This window comes from Sphaeramia orbicularis, chromosome 18 (assembly GCF_902148855.1).
Source record: "Sphaeramia orbicularis chromosome 18, fSphaOr1.1, whole genome shotgun sequence".
Classification (NCBI taxonomy): Eukaryota; Metazoa; Chordata; class Actinopteri; order Kurtiformes; family Apogonidae; genus Sphaeramia; species Sphaeramia orbicularis.
The window spans coordinates 37,683,015-37,705,042 of NC_043974.1; the positions used below are offsets into that span (position 1 = coordinate 37,683,015).

General features: G+C 33.7%; 2 protein-coding genes across 2 annotated transcripts; both read right to left on the reverse strand.

Annotated features, from left to right (window-relative positions):
* Positions 1-239: 239 nt before the first annotated feature.
* Positions 240-7,090, reverse strand: LOC115438456 (lysophosphatidic acid receptor 6). Its single transcript, XM_030162103.1, has 2 exons — positions 7,000-7,090; positions 240-1,379 (listed from the first exon to the last, which is right to left on the reverse strand). Exon 2 carries the CDS (start codon positions 1,371-1,373, stop codon positions 468-470), a length of 906 nt encoding a protein of 301 aa, XP_030017963.1. The 5' UTR covers positions 1,374-1,379; positions 7,000-7,090; the 3' UTR covers positions 240-467.
* Positions 7,091-11,267: 4,177 nt separating this feature from the next.
* tm4sf21b (transmembrane 4 L six family member 21b) lies at positions 11,268-17,492 on the reverse strand. Its single transcript, XM_030162115.1, has 5 exons — positions 17,182-17,492; positions 15,595-15,660; positions 14,338-14,489; positions 13,822-14,042; positions 11,268-11,462 (listed from the first exon to the last, which is right to left on the reverse strand). Exons 1-4 carry the CDS (start codon positions 17,371-17,373, stop codon positions 13,853-13,855), a joined length of 600 nt encoding a protein of 199 aa, XP_030017975.1. The 5' UTR covers positions 17,374-17,492; the 3' UTR covers positions 11,268-11,462; positions 13,822-13,852.
* Between the last annotated feature and the right edge of the window lie 4,536 nt (positions 17,493-22,028).

A 22,028-nucleotide genomic window follows, 5' to 3' on the forward strand; every position in this document is an offset into this window, starting at 1 on the left:
TAAATGTTTAGTGTCTTTGTAGATCTGATCCATAATGCACATGTAGAAATGATAAATTGAGGAATAATATTGTTAAAATTGCACTAAATTTTCTTACATTTTTTAATTTAAATTTTAGTTTTTTCAGGGTTTTTTTTTGTTTGTTTTGTTTTTGGATAGTTTATAAAAGTAAGTATTTTCATAATTTAATATTGTTGTTTTTTTACACTAAAACAAAGACAAAAATTTGGAGTTGTCATTATTTATATATTATTCTGTTATTATTTTTCTGGTCCGGCCCACTTCAAATCAAATTTAGCTGAATATGGCCCCTGAACTAAAATGAGTTTGACACTCCTGGTTTAGATCCTTGCACCATTGTGATGATGTATTTTTGTGCAGACGATTGTTTTTGCTTTAATTCTAATCATCCAGGAAGTTTTTAGATGGTTTTTCTTGGCTCTTTCAGACATTTTGCTCATGAGGAACTAACTATTTAACGGAATATTTTCTGAAAAGTCCAAATTCTTTCTAAAGGTGTCCGTGGTGAAATAATACGCGATGGGATCTAGGACTGTGTTGAAACATGCTACCATCAGACTGTAGCTGTATGCATCCAACAGTACGCAGGGTGGCTTTTTGGACAGAGACAGGAAGGTGAGGGTCACATGGTAAGGAAGGAAGCTGAGGAGGAAAATGAGGAGGCTGGCGGTTATCATCTTCTGGATCTTTCTGCTGTCCACAAAGTTAATTTTGGCGACGATGCTTTGACGAACTGCGTGCACTAAACCGCAGGAGCAGATCAACATGGTTAGAAATGGGATCCCAAAGCCTACAGCCAGAGTAGTGAAAACCACTCCTGGGGTGATGGCGTACACCGGCAGGTTATCAAAACAATGCTGGTTTAGTCCGTTATTCGCCACGTCTTGTCTTTTGGAGAGGTAGATGAGCACACTGGCTCCAAAAGTGAACGTCCATATTCCAACACAGAACAACGGGGCTTTTTTCCTCGCATCCTGGACGCACGTCGTTATCGGGAAGTTGATGGCCATGCAACGATCGAGAGAAATGCAAGTGAGAAGAAAGATACTCCCGTACATGTTGGCCTTCAGGACAAGACCAACGACGTCGCATAGTTCCGGGGGAAGCTTAGCTAAGGTCACGTGGTAGTAAATCCTCACGGGCAACGTCAGGATGAGCAGCACGTCCGCTATGGCCAGGTTGGTCATGTAGACGACGGTTGGGGATTTGGATTTACTGTGACGGAAGAAAATGACAAGTGCGATGAGATTGAAAATGAGACCCACGAGGAAGATGAAGGAGTAGATACAGACTGGGATGACGTCGATGTGGTCGGTGGTGTCAGTGCAGTTGTTGGTGGTGTTGTTGGACATAATAACCTGAAGATAGAAAAGGGAAAAAATTATTAGACCATCGGAATGTTTGGTTTCCTATTTGGTCTAGCTCAGGGGTGGGCAATTAAGTTTCCTATGGGGCCACATGGGAAACTTTGACAGTTGTTAAGGGCCAGATCAGCACGCTTGCAGCTCTCCTTAATATATATCTCTCTATATATATATATATACTTTACTATAATACAAAAACAGTAAATGCAACAATACAATAACAAAATGAAAATGTGGAGCACAGAATACAACTATTTAATGAATATTCGCAAAAAGACTTTCGAAAATGTGCAAAACCAGCTCCACATTAACTTTAGATGAAAAACTCTAAATGCATCCAGCTTTGTTTGTTTGCATATCACAGTTCCTTTTCTTTTTCTTTACCTCTGACTTCAGTAAAGAAAGACTTACAAGTCCATGTCTTGTTAAAAACTCTGCATTCAGAATCAATCGTTCTTTTTTTGCCATTAGCTGACATCTTCATGGGCTGAAACTGACCAACAAACCAATCAGTGCATAAGCTTTATGCAAGTACAGAAAGTATGTGCGAAAAAAATGGTAAATTAGCAGATCCTTCAAAATAAAAGCAGTGGCATTGTATTGGTTATGTCTATTATGATGATATATATTTGCATTGACTTTTAATTTGCCAATGACATCATGTGGGCCAGTTAGGGTCAGCTGTCGGGCCGCATGTGGCCCCCGGGCCTTACAATGCCCAGGTCTGGTCTAGCTCTAGCTTTTCTTTAGTAGATTTAGATTAGATTTTTTTTAGACTTAGTGAGTTATTCCGAACATGCAATGAAATTTAACCCTCCGGTATCCGGGTGCGCCTTTTAGGCACACTTTGCACTTCGTGTTAAAAAACTTCATATTATTTTTCACAATTTAAATAAGGTTAGAGTTCAAAAGTTGTTCATTTTTGCATGATCTTTAAAATTCTGGCCACCAACTAAAATTTTCACATTGTAAACAAAAGAAAATTACCAGACTAGCATCTGTCTCCCAAGTGTGCCTAAAACGCACTATTTCTTCCATTTCATATGTATGATTAGGGCTGGCCTGGATTTACAAAAATAAAATCAAATTAGAGCAGAAAAATAAATCAGTACATAATATTTAATAGTTTAATTTATAGGTGTGCATTTTACGCACACTTGGTGACAGATGCTAGTATTTTTGTACATTTGGCCTAGCGCCAAAAATAATAATGCAAATTAACTGATGTTGGAGTTAATCATTGACATATGCCAGGCTGCAAAAATGAAATAACGTGATCCAATTTTTATGTAGTATATTGAAAAAAAAATTTTTGTGTGTTTTTTGCATCCAAAAAATGGTTTGTTTACGATACAAAGACAGCATTTAAAGGGTGAAAAAATGTGACAATTATTAAGTATTTGGTATTTTTATTTACGGCTCAAGTTGATGAAATAGAAAAAAAGTGTAAAAGAATTAAAAACAAACTGTATGAACATTTTTTTGACATTATTCCCCAAGTGTGCAAAAAAGGCACACTTGGTGTTTAGTAAGGGCCTTGCTGGACAGGATACCGGAGGGTTAACATATATGCACCAGCAAAACATACATAATAATACAAATATCAAGAATAATAGCAATCTTAGTCAGAAGAAAAGCACAATAATTCCATTTACACGCCCAAAAAGGGGTGGGAAGAAGTGCAACTTATTTAATCCCACCCCTTTCCCTACAATATTATTAATAATATATGTCCCTCTTCCTTTTACATTACTCTTCTATATGTGTACAGGGTGGGGAAGCAAAATTTACAATATTTTGAGGCAGGGATTGAAAGACAGTGTATGACCAATTAGTTTAGTGGAAGTCATGAGAATTTATTTGCCACAAGAAAATTGACATAATAGAAAATGTTTTTATTCTGTGTGTCCTCCTTCTTTCTCAATAACTGCCTTCACACGCTTCCTGAAACTTGCGCAAGTGTTCCTCAAATATTCGGGTGACAACTTCTCCCATTCTTCTTTAATAGTATCTTCCAGACTTTCTCGTAATAGTTTTGCTCATAGTCATTCTCTTCTTTCCATTATAAACAGTCTTTATGGACACTCCAACTATTTTGAAATCTCCTTTGGTGTGACGAGTGCATTCAGCAAATTACACACTCTTTGACGTTTGCTTTCCTGATTACTCATATGGGCAAAAGTTTCTGAAAAGGTATGGATAATAGTGTTAGGTATGATTATGACATCAATATATGTTTGGTTTCAAAACAATTGACGTAGTGCCTGCTGAGAAAAAACAACTAAATGTTCATTGTAAATTTTGCTTCCCCACCCTGTATATCTATTCACACACACACACGTACACACACACTCATTCATCCATATACACATACATACGTTTATACATACACACAACATACAAATACACATATAATCTTTTACCGATGCCTTTCTTAGTTGTGCTGACGAATAAATAAATAAATAAATAATAACTAACTCAAGGAAGGAAATATATACATAAACAACAGTGAACATATGGTGACATTTAATAACCCTCTTCCCTATATCTTGTGAAAAACATGTTCTTATAAGTGTTTTGGAATTGTCTTCTGTTTGAACATTCCTTGTGTTCCTCCCTCAGTCTATTCCAGACTTTAACACCACACACACATATGCTCAAACTTTTCCTAGTAGTGCGCACCCTCTGAATTTTGAAATTAAATCTACCCCTTAAACCTGAACCTGAATTAAAATGATTTTGACACCATTGATTGTTAATATCTTCAGTGTAGTTTTACATTTCACAAATTTCATCCTGTGGGCCAGATTGGACCCTTTGGTGGGCTGGATTTGGCCCCCGGGCCGCATGTTTGACACCTGTGGTCTACAGCAGTGGTTCCCAACCTTTTTTGGCTCCTGACCCCATTTTAACATTACAAATTTCTGGCGTCCACCAGACAGAATTGTTTTGCTAAAATTAATTTGTTTTTGGTCATGTAATAGTTTGCTATACTATGTTGCAAATAAACATTTATTTTAGATGACATTTAGTCTACATAATGTATATTATCATGGACGGAGGCAGGTGTAGATTACTGCACAAAGTGAGAATTTGATTTTCCTTGGTCAGTATATGTACAGTCAGTCCAGCTTGGATTTACAAGGCTGACAATTAATACTGAACAAACTAGAAAAGCACTCGGACAGCGCAGACCTCCGCCAAGGCAGATCACCCCCACCCCACCCTAAATCACCACCAAAATTTTATCATTTGTTCCTTGTGCCAGTATCAACATTTCCTGATAATTTCATGAAAATCCGTCCATAACTTTTTGAGTTATCTTGCTAACAAACAGACAGACACACCCTGATGAAAACATAATCTCCGCCGTTACACTTGGTACAGGTAATGACTCAAACTATGAATTCTGAAAGAGCTGTAGCATCTGAAACTGACCACAATCAACATTTGACACTATCAACAGAACCACAGTGCTTCAGTTTCAGACTCACAGTTTGTCATGTCTTTTATGTATTGGGATTATCTGTCAACTCACCATATATTTTTATTAGTAAGTTTTTATTTTTATCAATTACTAGAAATTTCAGGCGACTCCACGTGGGTACCCGACCCCAAAGTTGAAAAACACTGACCTACAGTATCAGAAATGATGATATTACAGTACTGAAGCTATGAGAGTCTCAACTGTCACCATTTGTTTAAACTTCACAACTACAGGAAACGCTGTAACTGTCTTCTATTTGACTCCATCAGCCAATAACCCACTCTCCTGGAGCATTTAGAAAACTCTGAAGAGAATCTAAAACTGGGTAAAACTGGGCAATTCAAATAATATTAGTCACAGTTCAAAGTCGAAGTAAATCCTCCCTGCAGTTCAAGCACACACCTACTTCCTGAATAACCTAAGATCTGCTCAAACTGTCAGATCATTTAAATCAGGCCTGAAAACATTATTATTTACTGCAGCTTTCTCTTAAACTCTTAAATAATGTCTTTTAAATGCATCAAATTTAATCGCTGATGATTTTAATGTCTATTTTAATTTTATTATTATTTTTATGTTAACTTTCTCTCATCTTAAATGTATTTTTAAGCCTCTCCTGTGATGCTTTTATGTTTTATGTAAAGCACTTCAAATAGCCCTGTACATGAAATGTGCTATACTAATAAACTTCCCTTGCCGTATACCAGTGTTTTCAACCTTGGAGTCGGGATCCCATGTGGGGTCGCTTGGAATTCAAGTAGGGTCGCCTGAAATTTATTGTAATTGATAAAAAAGAAAATTAAAAAAATTACTAAAGTGGTAAGGTTTCACTGTAAAAGGACCAGCGTTATCTCAATGCAAACTTTGGTGCGGCTGGTGGATCTACACCCCAGGTGAGCCTCTAAATAAGACCCTCTTTCCTCCTCATTTCTGTTTAACCCCTTGAACACTTGTTTCAGATGTTTGTGGTGCAAGATTTTATCAGTTTGAATAAGAACAGACGAAACCAAACAATTTAAAAAGGGGATTGGGAGCAGTTAATGCAGTGTTTTTTTTAACCTTAGGGTCTGGACCCCACATAGGGTCGCCTGGAATTCAAATGGGATCGCCTGAAATTTCTAGTAATTGATAAAAAAAAAAATTAAAAATTAAAACTTACTAACAAAAATTTACATTATATAACTTAAATGTCGTGTAAAATTAACGTTTATTTGCAACATGTTATAGCAAACTATTACATCATCAAAAACTAATTAATTTTAGCAACAAAAAAAAAAGTCTCTGTTGTGAATGTCTGGGGTCGCCAAAAATTTGTGATGTTAAAATGGGGTCACGAGCCAAAAAAGGTTGGGAACCACTGCATTATACACATCACATAATTGTAACACGGCCGATAAAAAAATCCAGTCATATCACGAAGACCTGAGCAGATCTGACAAAAATTACAACCTGGGTTAAAAGACAGAACTTATATTAAAACAAAAGAAGGTGTAATTTAGAATTTTATTCTTTTGTCATAGCTTTAATGCTTTAACCAGTCTTTAAGACTATTATTATTTTACTGTAAGTTTCCTCTCATTTCATATGTTTTTTTTAATGATGATCAGACCACAAAAGGCCTGTCAAATCCATCCTATCTCATACACCTTAAGAATCATGAGGGTGAGGTTTATATTTAAGACATGATCTTTCACATTAGCCTTAAGTTCCTGTTTAAAAGCAGAACTCTTTGCGTTACTGGCATCAGTGCAATATGCAAACCAACAAACCAACAAAAGGACCTTTATTTCACCTTGAAAATATTTATCTGAAAATATATAGAGTATGTTTAAATGACCATTTTACACACAGGATTTCACCTCTGAAATACTGTTAAAATAAACTTTAAAAAAAAGGGGGGTTTTCTTGTCACATGCATCTGTTCTGTGCAATCAAACAGCATAATATCAGACGTGCTTTTTGAATGTTTTCTTGTTGTGGTGCATATGTCTACAACACACACCACGTATCACTTATCTGCCGCCTTCCTGTTTGCCAGTGCACTATGATATGAAGTTACATCTGCAGAACAGGAGTATAATTTATATTTAATGTAGAAATGTGTCTGAATGGATGGGACCTCCTTACCTGTTGGATGAGTTATTGAGCTGAAGACTGAGGATGAACAGAGCAGTGTGCAGCAGCGGATCAGCAGAAGATCCTGATATGACTGTCGCCCTATAGGTGGGTGACACCCAAAACAGGAAGTTGGCCAATCTTAAGATCTTGTATTTTCTCTTTTCTCCTCTCAGTTGTCAGTTATAATGTGTAGGTGCCCATAACAGATGCCCAACAGTCATTTCAGACATTCGTTTTCTCATCAACAAGTTCTGTTATGTTTATAGATGTTAATTTAACCCTTTCATGCATGAATTACGAGAACCTTAGTTGAGTTTTTTCCTGAGTGTTTTTATTCCTCTTTAGGCATGAAAAAAACAATGCAATTGAAATTTTTTTATGAACCTATTTTTCATGGAGTTACAAAAATGTCCACTCAGCTGGACACCAATTTCTGAAGCAAAAAAACATGTATTTAAAACCCATCATCAGAAAGTGATCAACTACATGAAAACTATGAAAAAAACAATAATAATAATTTTTCATGCAGCTAATCTGACGTTTTCTCACATTTTAACGTACTCTAATACTAGTTATTACTAACTTTGTGCAGACAATATTCAAAAAAACCCTTTTTGATTAAGAGAACTGTTGATTACAGTGTAATAACAATTAGCAATTGATTTAACACGTGTTACTGTAGATCAGGTTTATCAGCCTGATCTGCAAAGTTACAGTAATGGTATGAATTACAGTGTATTATGGGATGATGCATAAGCGTCCACTGTATCGGCTGATATGGAACTAAAACAACAAAACCCATGAATATATGAGAAAAGAGCTGGAGAATAACTGTCCACTGGAGTGACCACTACGCATGAAAGGGTTAATGCCGAGAGAAGAGAAGAAATACAAGCTCCTAGAAGTGAATTCAAGATTATTATTCAGTTTAGTCCTGCCAAAACTTGACTTTAAACTCTACCATATGGACCATTAACCTCCTAAGACCCAGGAAATGTCAGCAAAGTACCAGCTTTTTTTGTTTTTTTATTAAACAAGTGCCTGTACTGGAAAACATCATAATGCAACAGTTTTTCAGATGCAGTTTTTAAAATTCTTATGGAATGTCCTTTGTGGTGGACAGTTTTCTTTTCTTTTCTTTTCTTTTCTTATTTATTTATTTATTTATTTATTTATTTTGTATAAAGTTGTGAAACTTTTGTCTGCAAATATGGACAGAAAACCCATAGTTGGGTCTTAGGAGGTTAATTCAACAGTAAATATTTAATACACAGGTGTCAAACATGCAGCCCAGGGGCCAAATCCAGACCGCCAAAGGGTCCAGTCCGGCCCTTGGGATGAATTTGTGAAATGCAAAAATTACACTGAAGATATTAACAGTCCTTTTTGTTCAGGTTCCACATTCAGACCAATTCAATCTCAAGTGGGCAGGACCAGTAAAATACGATCATAATAACATAAAAATAATGACAACTCCAAATTTTTCTCTTTGTAAATGTAAATATTTTCATGTATTTACACTAAAACAAAGTATAATTTCACAGAAAATGTGAATAACCTGAACAAATATGAACAACCTGAAATGTCTTAAGAGAAGTAAGTACAATTTTAACAATATTCTGTCTGATATTAAATGTTTGTGTATTTTTATATTATAATGTATATGTGTAAATGATAAACTGAGGCAGAATATTGTTAAAATTACACTTATTTTTTCAGTTTGTTCATGTTATTCACATTGTTTGAAAGGACAGTTTGTAGATATAAACCTTTTCATTATGTAAATTAACTTTTTTCGCTCTTAACCATAGAGAAAAGTTCAGAGTTGACATTATTTCTATATTATTATGTTATTATTTTACTAGTTTGGCCCACTGCAGATCTAATTTAGCTGAATGTGGCCCCTGAAATAAAATGAGTCTGACACTCCTGACCTAATGTCAGTCTTGTGTGTTATTGTTTTATTTAATTATTGGGACTGAAAATCATCTGCACATCTTTTATTGTTGTATACCACAGAGTTTGTCTTGCGGTCTTTTATCTTTTTAATCACTTTGTGAGGTTTTCTCTGTAATAAGTGCGACATAAATAAATTTTACTTACTTAATTACCTCGAAGCATATCCTCCCGGGACCGAGAAAAGAGAAAGATTTTGCTTTTTTACATTAAACAATTGTCTTGATAGGAAACTGCATAATGCAACAGTTTTTAGGGTTTTTTTCCAGACACATTTTTAAAATTACTTTGGTTTATTTATTTATTTATTTATTTATGGAATGTCCCTTGCAATGGACAGAATTTTTAAAGTAAAACTGTCAAAAATTTGTCCCCTACAAAGGACAAAAATGCATTGCAGGGTCTGAGGAGGATATGGCACAATTTCACATTTAATGTATTTTGTTTTGTTTTGTTTTGTTTTGTTTTGTTTTGTTTTGTTTTGTTTTGTTTTGTTTTGTTTTGTTTTGTTTTGTTTTGTTTTTTTAAAAAGTGTCCTATCCTGAGAGCTGGAAGACTATAGACTATCCAATGCAACACTAAACCATGCATGAATTGCAAAAACAAAAAATATGTGTATTTTTCCAGGGCCAAATACATGTCCACGTTGGTGCTTTGGGCAAGATTAGAATTTTAGTGCCCCCTCCTGGCTAGCACCAGTGTATGGCTGCAGTAATTACACTGGTCTACAAGGAAAATGCTTCCAGAATAAAAGTAATGAAATTTTACCACATGAGAGTCACTGATAAAGAAAAATCAAGTCAAAAATGCTGGTTGGCTGAACTTTCCAAGATACAGCCTTGGGTCAAAATGTGAAATTCAAGAATTAACGAGAGAATGGGTTTGACTCAAAAGGAATATTTGTCTCAGAGCTACAAGATCTACTTCAAAACACTGTCTGCACATTAGAATACATTCACTTTACAGGTTCTATTTAGTGGAAGATTTATAAAACTATTATATAAATGTACATAAACCAATATACAGGGTGAGGAAGCAAAATTTACAATGAACATTTAGTTGTTTTTTCTCAGCAGGCACTACGTCAATTGTTTTGAAACCAAACATATATTGATGTCATAATCATACCTAACACTATTATCCATACCTTTTCACAAACTTTTGCCCATATGAGTAATCAGGAAAGCAAACGTCAAAGAGTGTGTGATTTGCTGAATGCACTCGTCACACCAAAGGAGATTTCAAAAATAGTTGGAGTGTCCATAAGGACTGTTTATAATGGAAAGAAGAGAATGACTATGAGCAAAACTATTACGAGAAAGTCTGGAAGATACTATTAAAGAAGAATGGGAGAAGTTGTCACCCCAATATTTGAGGAACACTTGCGCAAGTTTCAGGAAGCGTGTGAAGGCAGTTATTGAGAAAGAAGGAGGACACATAGAATAAAAACATTTTCTATTATGTACATTTTCTTGTGGCAAATAAATTCTCATGACTTTCAATAAACTAATTGGTCATACACTGTCTTTCAATCCCTGCCTCAAAATATTGTAAATTTTGCTTCCCCACCCTGTATATGTGTAATAACACTTGATCATATGCCTTGAAAACATCAGCAAACCGGCACTTTTGTCATTTATTTTCCAATTAATCTTATTAAAATTACATGACATTTAGCACATTTAATGTCTGAAGCAAATCATTTCTAAAAAATTGTAGACCAGTGTTATAACAATAATAATAATAGAAAAAAAAAGTTATTTATTTATCATTTATGATGCCACAGCGGCATTTGTTTTCATTTCGGAGCCAGTGTACTTGCTCTTTGCTTTTGAGATGATTATAAAAAATGTAAATGCTTGCATAGAAAAGAAAACCACTATTCTTAATATTTTGGCCACTTTTTGCATTTTATTTAGATAAGCTTAAAATCAATTATATCGATAAAAAAAAACATTGACTGAGTGGATACAGGGTTGAATCACACGACCCTGCAGAGTTTACATGCAGAGTGTATGTGGGATGTCATATTTGTGTTTGTGAGTTTAAAATCATAACAAAAACAATCCAACACAGATGCATTTGACTAATTGGTTTAATATTTTAAGATTGTATACGGACGATTCACACATGCTGTTTTGAGTCTGTTTTGTGCTGTCGCGAAATTCTTTATGTTCATCTTTGAGATTCTCAATGGAAAATGCAGTCTCTTAATGACTCCAACACAAACTTCATAGACACAAGTGCATGGACAAACCTTCAGCCTCTGCATAGATAACATAGTTTACATAAATGCACATATCAAAATACCACAAATTCAGTACACAGCATCTTCAGCACATTAATTATGTTAAGTTGTGTGGAAATGGTCATGGCATAATACAATATAATTTGGATTATGACGATGATGATGATGAGGATGATGATGATGAGGATGACAGATGGTGATGAATGGCAATCATTATCATTACTTCATTTCTCCTTCAAGCGGTCATGATGTGTTGGAGTTCAGTTTACTGTTCACAGAATAAAGAAGAGCTGATATTATTATACAGTCCTGGACCACAGCTTAACCCTTTCATGCATGAATTATGAGAACCTTAGTTGAGATTTTTTTCCTGAGTGTTTTTGTTCCTCTTTAGGCATAAAAAAACAATGCAATTGATTTAAAAAAAAAAAAAAAAAGAAAAAGTTTTTTTATGAAGGTAGATTTGTTTCTTTATTGCTTTAACTAAAAAAAAATTAAATAAAAAAAAGTGTTTGAATGAAAAAACAAATTACAATCCAAAAAATTGCATTTGACCACTTTTTTTTCCTTGATTGAAGTGATTTTTTTTATTATTATTATTTTTTTTTTTTTTTTTTTTCGGTTAAAGCAATAAAGAAACAAATCTACCTTCATAATTTTTTGTGGAGTTCCAAAAATGTCCGCTCCGCTGGACACCATGTGTTTAATTTTTGAATATCAGAAAGTGATATACAAAGTCAAAACATTTTTAATCCATCTAATCTGATGCTTTTTCACATTTTATCATATTCACAGTTTTATTAGAAATTGATTTACACTCAAACATGTCACTGCAGATCAGGTTTATGAAGAACAGCAAAGTTACAGTAATGGTGTGAATATCAGTGTATGGGATGGTGCATAAGCATCCACTGTGTTGGCTGATATGGAACTAAAGCAACAAAACCCTTGAATATACAAGAGAACAGCTGGAGAAGAACTGTCCACTGTAGTGACCAATATGCATGAAAGGGTCAAAGACACACACTAAACATTTTCATAGGTTGAGTCCCACTAACCCACTAAAATTTACACAGCCTGATCAAATGCCAAAGTCAAGCCCCCATCTGGATTTAACTAAGCAAACAGGCAATAGCCATCAGTTGGATCATTAACTGCAGTATTTAACCTTTTAAGCAAAATAAGTGACTGAAACAGACCACAGCTCCACATAGTTTCCAAATGTTGTTACCACCTCCCACCAATAGATGGCGGACACGTGCCCCTTCAATCCTGACACTATTTCAGGGCATGTTTCTGTTCAAAGTGAAGAAGAAGGCATGGTCCTGAGGTGGTTTAGTAAGTAAAAGTAAAGTTTATTTAGTTTTAGTTTGGATAGATAAGGACAAATTTGGCTACTCTGCCATTTGGATAAAAAAGCTACTAAAACTTAAAGCATTTTACTTTCTACTAATGTTTAAGTTCATTTTAAAAAACAAAAGCAAAGAAAACTTCCATGTAAATGCCTTTTACATGCCCTTTTCGGGCATGTAAATGGAATCATTGTGCTTTTCTTCTGACTAAGATTGTTATGATTCTTAATATTTGTATTATTATGTATGTTTTGCTAGTGCATATATGTTAAATTTCATTGCATGTTCGGAATAAATCACTAAATCAAATCAAATATGTTTAAAGTTAAATTTTACTCACTGCCTTCATTAACTTTAGAGTCATACCCAATATTTTAACTCATTTACAGTATGACTGTATCTCTGAACATTGCGAACTACAGCTTTTTGAAATGTTAATATCAAAATGTAATATATTAATAAAAAAAAAAAAAAAAACTCTGGCGCCTTTTATATATTTTATCTTTTTATTTTTGTACTGTATTTGATGCATATTGTCTTGTGTTCCTGTACATTTGAAATTCCCCCTTGAGAAATCTTATCTTATCTTATCTTATCTTATCTTATCTTTCAGTGTTTTTTAACTGTATATCTGCTCCAAAGTGACCAGGTGTCCCACTTTATTTGGACTGTAAAGCACTCTGATCCTTTAGATCCTTTGTCCCATATCCCACATACTGAGACAATGTCCTACATTTTGTCTTTGAAAGGAATTTGTGAATTGAAGCAGACTGAAGTAAGATTTCTATACAAATTTATTACTTCAAATATTAACTTAATCTTTCTAAATAAAAAAACGATCAGCCATTTAAGGTAAGGTAAGATAAGATAAGATAAGATAAGATAAGATAAGATAAGATAAGATAAGATAAGATAAGATAAGATAAGATAAGACTTATCCCACGTTGGGGGAATTTCACATTTACCATACAACAAGCTAGTGCAGAGAAAAAGAGGGGTGGAAAAACCACAAACAAGTGAAAAATTAAATATAAACAGAAAAATAAGAAATTTGGTATTGATATAAATATAGAATTAGAATTAAATTTAAATATTAGATTAGATTAGATTTAATTTATTGGTCCCTGTGGGGAAATTCGTCTTCACTGACTGAAACATTACAAGAAAAAGACAGAAACATTATACAACACAGACAACAACAACAACAGTAGGGGCAGACATAACAAAAAGAGACATAAAAGAGACATATTTATAGCGACATTATTATAAGTGTACCTCTGTCATCCCTACTGTAGTTCATTTCACTTCACTCCTTGCCACCACATGTGCCACACAGACACCCAAACAGACCGTTGACCATCTGAATAGCACAGAGGACCAGCTCCAGACAGGAGGCCACCAGCAGAGTGGAGAACAGCCCCACGTTGAACCCAACCACATTCTCAGGAATTTTGCACCACTTCCACATGTCCTTGTCACCTAGGTAACTGCCAGTACTGAAAAGAATGGACATGGGATATGGGTTAGATAGATAGATAGATAGATAGATAGATAGATAGATAGATAGATAGATAGATAGATAGATAGATAGATAGATAGATAGATAGATAGATAGATAGATAGATAGATAGATAGATAGATAGATAGATAGATAGATAGATAGATAGATAGATAGACAGATAGATAGAAAGAAAGAAAGAAAGAAAGAAAGAAAGAAAGAAAGAAAGAAAGAAAGAAAGAAAGAAAGAAAGAAAGAAAGAAAGAAAGAACTCTCCAGTGCAGTTGATGTACCTATTAAAAAAGGGTGTCCCCCATTGTGGAATTATGTTGTCTGCATTTGACCAGTAGCACAGAGGTCCGTTAGCCAGACCTAAGGCAGCTACACTTAAACTGTACACAGCACCCACCACACCAGCAGCAGCAAAACCAATGGACAGGAACATCTGCAGGACACACACACACACACACACACACACACACACGGATTCAGTGTTGAAAACTTTAATAAAGATATTTAAAGCTCAATTATAACTAACTTCTTTTCTTGCAATAACAACGCAATATTTATTCAGTATCTGTCCTTCATATATATACATAATGTTACATACTGTTAATATAAATATTGTGTCTGTTCATATTCTATGCCTTTTTTTATTCTACAGGGTGTCCCATAAGTCTCCATACATAAGAGACATAATACATTCCATACATATATGGTTCTAACATGTATTTCTTTATATTTCTTCTTTATAGTTCTTCAGCAGACACGCATTGAAATGTGTTCCCGACAAAATGGCAGTCATATAGAGCATATTATATAAATAAAAATGGTTTATGTCAAGAAACGTTAATTTTTCCTATGTATGGAGATTTATGGGACACCCTGTACTTTTAGCTCTATTCTTATTTTACTTTTGTAAAATTGTATCTTCTATTTTCTTATCTTATTTTTTAGTTTTTGTAATTTTATATTTGCACCATTCTTATTTTCTGAAGCATTGTTTTTTTATTCATATTGTTACATTGTGACGCCTAATTTCATTGTACACACAATGACAATAAAGGCTATTCTATTCTATTCTATTCTATTCTATTCTATTCTATTCTATTCTATTCTATTCTATTCTAACATTATGTATTTAAAGGTCCAGTGTTTTGGGTGTATTCAAAAGGTTCTAGTTACAGAAATGGAATGTGGCAACATGATAATAATAATAATGTTTTCATGAGTTTCAAATGACATTAAACTACTTTTTCTTTTGTTTCTCAGGATGAGCTGTTTATGCATATTTACAGAGGAAGTGAGTCATCTCTGACAACTGACGTTCTGTTAATTTTAATCAAAAAAATGTACTTTTTTTTAAAACTTTGGAAGGCATTTTTTAAAAAAAAGTGCAACTGCAAAGGAAAATGTACATTTTTTGTAATATCCTATTAGTGTGTACAGGGCATAAGTCTGTTTTTCTTCCATAAACTGTATACACATCCGATTAGCTTGGTCCAGAATGTATGTAATTTCAGTAATAATGCACTTGTATACTGACTTACCCCACAGCGGTTAGCACAGCAGTTTTTAGCACTAGTCAGATGAATATGGATGGCAGGAATAAGGACCTGGTAACAGAAACAAACACACACAAACACATTATAACAGAGAAAGCACACTTTACGTTGACAGGAAAACAAAGTTTCATGAATGAATCATTTCCAGTGAAGGAGGATCATGAATCCCAGTATAGAAGACGTTCCAATAGCCTGGTGTGTTGTGTGATACCTGTCGCTGTTATATTAGTCACCATGTTCTTCCCAGAAATTTGCCGGTCATATATAAAAATGCTAAATTATGTTCACACACCCCTGAATTACAAGAAAGACCGCAGGAATTCAGAAACAAATACAGCAAAACAGCCAAAGAAAGTTTATTTTACCAGCTAAAAGCCTGTCTCACATGACTTATTTTAAAGGTAGAATATGTAAGATGTGTGTGTGTGTGTGTGTGTGTGTGTATATGTGTGTATGTATGTATGTGTGTATGTGTGTATGTATGTATGTGTGTATATGTGTGTATGTGTGTATGTGTGTATGTATGTGTGTATGTATGTATGTATATATGTATGTGTGTATGCATGTGTGTATGTATGTATGTATGTATGTGTGTGTATGTGTGTATATGTGTGTGTGTGTTATGTGTGTCTGTGTGTGTGTATGTGTATATATATATATATATATATATATATATATATATATATATATATATATATATATATATATATATATATATATACATATGTTTGCATATATGTTTGTATGTATGTGTCAAATTCATTTTAGTTCAGGCGCCACATTCTCAAGTGGACCGTACCGGTAAAATAATAACACTAAAAAAAAGTAAAATTACATTATGAAAATGTTCACATCTACAAAGTTTTTTAAAAATATAAATAACATAGAAATATGAAATTTCTTAAGAAAATTAAATGCAGTTTTATCACTGTTTTGCTTCAGTTTATCATTACTGAGGCATAACGCACATGTACATTACAAGTTAGAGATCACAGTGGATCTACAAATACACAAAACATTCACTAACAGACAGAATATTGATAAAATTATACTTATTTATCTTAAGACATTCCAGGTTGTTCACATTTTTTTGGTAAAAGGATCATTTGTAAATATAAACATTTTCATGCAATTTAACTTTTTTACACAGAAATAAACAGAAAAAACTGTAGTTGTCATTATTTATAGGTTATTATAATAGTATTTTATTGGTCTGATGTGGAATCTTAACTAACATGATTTTAACATTATTGATCGTTCATATCTTCAGTCTAATTTTTGCATTTCAGATTCATCCCATAGGCCAGATCGGAGCCTTTGGTGGGCCGGTTTTGGCGGTATTAAAAAATGACCAGCGCCCTCACAGAACAGACTCTAACATGAACATAAATCTTCCACATCAAACCTTTATCACACAAATAATGCTGTTATCGCCAAAAAGAGACGCTTTTTTAAACTTTTTTTTTTTTAAGTCTAACTGTAAGTTTCACACATCTAACATATATTATCCACAAGAACATCACCATCATTTTTGGAAAGTTTGACACTGATGACATTAAATCTCATCCTTACCATGATTCCTCCTCCTATCAGCCCCCCCATGTATTTGACCTCCGCGGTGATCCGGTTCTCGCCACCCCTGTCGGTAGCTGCATATTCGGTACTAAAGTCAGGGAAAAACAGCATAATGTTGCAGATGACTGACAAAGCAGCCAGAACATAGAGGCAGACTGCAATGACTTTAGAACACGCTCCTGTACACATGTTGTCCGCTGATGGATGCAAAAGTCCTTAAATTTAAAAAAAAAAAAAAAAATCCAAAAAAAATCCAACAGATTTTTCTTTTTCTTCTGACACAAAATGTGATTCTTAATCACATATGAATCACAGCTTCATGCACCTGATGAAAAGGAGGATGGATGGAGGAGCGGTTGAAATATATACTGTTTGTGCGGAAGGTGTAAAGGTTGAGTTTATTAGAGACGACGACATCAGGTAAAGTTATCTGCCTCTTTATCACTAGGACCTAATGTCATGGGTGTGTGTCTCTGAGTTTCCATTACAGCCATAAAAGTCATTCATTTACCTGTAGTTGCACTGTTTCTGCTTTTAAAGGCATCTTTGTTTTTCATAGGCCAATTCAGTTATAAATAATGACAATATTAATAATAACAATAATAAGTATGAGTATATGTATTCGGTGATGTGCTGGAAAAATGTGAAAATGGCCCTTAAAAGTGCTTAAAAAGTTGTTAAATTTGACCCTGAAAAATGTGTGCGAACCTTGACGTTAGAAAGTACTGGTGGAAATAAATAATAAAGCAGTAATAATAAAAAAGTACAGTAATTATGTAATAAGCAGTGGTAAGAAAACTAAATTACCAACAACAAACTAACAGAATAGAATAGAATAGAATAGAATAGAATAGACTTTATTTTCCATTTGCACAGATACATCACAGTACAGGTACACTGGAATTCTTGTGCGTTTCCCTGAGTCACGAAATCCAAAGGAAAAAAAAAGACATGAACAAAAACAGAAACTAAACATAAACACAGCTAAAACATATAAAAATAGTTATTGCACAAACACAAATACACACTTGTAAAATAGAGTACTGTATCAGAAATAATAATAATAATAATAATAATAATAATAATAATAATAATAATAATAATAATAATAATAATAATAATAATATGCTTTAATGCAGATTCTGATTTTCTTTTTTTTTTTAATATTTTGAACAGGAATGAGAATTTTCAGACTGATTTCACCTTTTTATTCTTTTTATTCTCTGAGAAGTCAGAAATTAATCAAGTATAAATCATTTTTCTGCTAATTTTTCTGTTCAAGGATGCAAATAAATTACTATAGTTTGACATCTTAATCAAGAAACAATAATGGGATTATTTTTACCCCAAAGGGGAGGCAAGGGGTTTTGTTTTTGGTTCGGTTTGTTTCTTTGTTTATTAACACTCTAGCAGCAAAACTATTGGTTGAATTCATACCAAATTGGGTTTATAGATTGCCGGTGACCCAGAATAGAGGTGGTTACATTTTAAGAAAAATATGTGAAAGTTCAAATTTTTAATGAATTTTTAAAATCTTTTTTCTTCTCCCATTTACCTATAATGACCTCACATGTCTATAAAAACATAAATTTTGTTTCCATCTACTTCTAACTTGGCACTTATACAGAGGCAGTTGATATAATGACATCAGCTGGATCGATGCCAAAATAAGATAAAATCGGGATTTGTTGTGCCTGGCACCACCAACCAATTCATGGTTGACAATAATATCTATATATATAATTACATTTTAGTATTTTGCATGGAACTAACTCCCACAAAACATCAGGAACTCGGACTCAATAGAAAACTTTAAATCACTACTCAAAACTCACCTGTTCACACTTGCTTTTTCTTGAGCCCCTTTGTTCTTTTCTTTTGTTTGTTTGTGAAGTGTCTTTGAGTGTCCCAGAAAGCGCTATATAAGTGTGATATATTATTGTTGTTATTATTATTATTATTATTATTATTATTATTATTATTATTATTACGGCTAAAATTTACTTAGGGGGTCAAATGAGTGGCCAATTTTGTAAAAAAAAAAAAAAGTAGTAAGAAATGCATAGAACTGTGTTGAAATAATGCTAATCCATTTGTGCACAGACTACTGATATTATTTGACAGTGGAAGCTCTATTTTCAGAAATATTGGATTTGGAATAGCACGTGTATGTGAAAACTTTTGCTGGTGGACGGACGTGACATTACCCATGATGCTCTGGTCAGTACCAGTACTTTATTAGGAATAAACTTATATACTTACTATTGCTAATTCTCCTCTTATTCATAAGTGTTAGTATTGTGGATGTAAAACAATAACAGCTGACACAAAAACACAAAATGTGTCAGTGGACGGATGTGACATGGTTGTTACAGATCCCATCATACTGATGCTCGGCAGCCATGTCACCGTTTACACTAATGATCCCTGTGCAAAAACTAGGATCAGAATTATTTATTGTGTAGTTTATCATCATACTAAAGAGGAAATAACAATATAGAATTGGATGGATCAGCACCATACTTCATATTGAACCTGTAAAAATAAAACATGTGATATGTAGTATATAATCTGGTGAGAAAAATTGGGGAATCTAAAAGAATAGAATATTTGTTTTTCAGGTAAATTCAGTTCAAATATAACTTGGCCATTTGTGACATGAAAATATAGCATTAATTGTGATGAAACTGGACATTTTTGAGCTGAAAACATAGTTCATATGAGCATCAACATGTTGCAACAGAATTGAAATCCTGTAAATTTGCAGAACTTGCATTTACCAACACAAAGTTCCTTTGGGAATTCACTTCTATTGATTTCTTTTGCACAAAGACAGAAATAAGACCTCTAAGCAAATTTTAGCCGATTATTATTATTATTATTATTTAAAAATGGAATTTCAGTAAAGAGCTTATACATACTGGTGTATTAACCATTACAGAAACGTTAAAACTGATTGTTGTAATTACCAGAGCTGTTATTTAGTGCAGTTGTGTCATAAATGTTTCATTGGGTGGTGGTCTAACACGTTAGTTAATCAGTGTGTATCAGGGGCAGCACAGTGGTGCAGTGGTATTTTAGACTTTCACAGTTGTAATATGTTCTTTTTGTCTCTTTCCTGTTTCAGAACACAGTGCTGTTGTGCACAAAGTCAGCTCAGTTTATAATGGAAGAACATAAATACTTTGTGGTGGAACATTTTCTCAGAATCTTTTTTTTAAAATCATTGTTAGCATGATACATCTCAGAGTGGAAAACAATGACAGGGAGCTGTTCACTGTCATGACCAGTGTGTGTACCTTATCGGTGAGTTATAGAATTATTCATATATGTAGAAAATATGGAAATGGACCGTCAGATAGAGTCACATCTTCTGTCTTTGTGAGGACACCAAATGACATAATGCAGCCTAAAACCAAGTCCACCAGTTATTTAACCCATAAAGACCCAAACATCTACTGATCTAAACTGTTTAAAACCTGCTGATCCATTAATTCTCGCAATCCATGTAAATAATTGGTGTAAAATACAGTTTGTCATCTTTTCATGGTCATCCGATATGACCCATTTGGACATTCAGAGGCTCCGTAGTTACCATGGAAACACTGTCATCTTCTACAACATTGATTCACCAGTAAAACCCATGGAGTTGGATCAATGACAGTGGATGGAGACACTTGATTTAGTTTAGTTTAGTTTTGCTTAGTTTAGTTTAGTTTAGTTTAGTTTAGTTTAGTTTAGTTTAGTTTAGCTTAGTTTTAGTTTAGTTTAGTTTAGTTTAGTTTAGTTTAGTTTAGTTTAGTTTAGTTTAGTTTAGCTTAGTTTAGTTTAGTTTAGCTTAGTTTAGTTTAGCTTAGTTTAGTTTAGTTTTGCTTAGTTTAGTTTAGTTTAGCTTAGTTTTAGTTTAGCTTAGTTTAATTTAGTTTTGCTTAGTTTAGTTTAGTTTAGTTTAGTTTAGTTTTGCTTAGTTTAGTTTAGTTTAGTTTAGTTTAGTTTAGCTTAGTTTAGTTTAGTTTTGCTTAGTTTAGTTTAGTTTAGTTTAATTTAGCTTAGTTTAGTTTAGTTTAGTTTAGTTTAGTTTAGTTTAGTTTAGCTTAGTTTAGTTTAGTTCAGACACAAACATAATACAAAACATAAAAAAAAAAAAAACAGTACAAAAAAAAAAAATAGAATAATAGAAAATGGAACAACTGTTGTGCCTGAAAGGGAGTAGGAAGAAGCCATTGCTTAAGTTCAGTTATCAATATCTTTGCTGAAGAAGTCACTTTTTCTTAACTTTTCCCTGTTTTTAATATAATAACCCTCAACTTTAATTTGAGCTTTAATTAACATCTACATGATCAGTAAATTGAATATAAGAAAATACCTGATTTTCATTGAAAAATGCAAAATAAAGAAGATAATCCTCTACTAAATGGTGATAAATCACTTAAGAAAGGTTAAATATAGAGAAATACTCATTTAGAAACGGACACACCCTGCACACATCCAAGGTACAGTAGGAGGTGGTACTCTGGGGTCATCCTGAGTCAAAGCTGGCCTTTATCTTTATAATATATCCAGGCAACAGACTCATAAATACAGAGTTCAGAGTCACAGACTGTGTTGATAATCCCCTTCAGAGGTGATTATCTACTTACCTCTGTTGCCCTAACTATTTCTGGGGAACTAAGTTGGGAAGTAACAAAGTACAAATCAAGTTCAACCATTACTTCTACTTTTGCTTCACTGAAGAATCAGTTAATGTTGGGACTAGCTGCTTATTCGCATGAAACAGCACAGACTGGAGAAGTCCGTTGAAGTGGGTAGACAGAGAATGATTGAATAATCATTGAATGATCTTC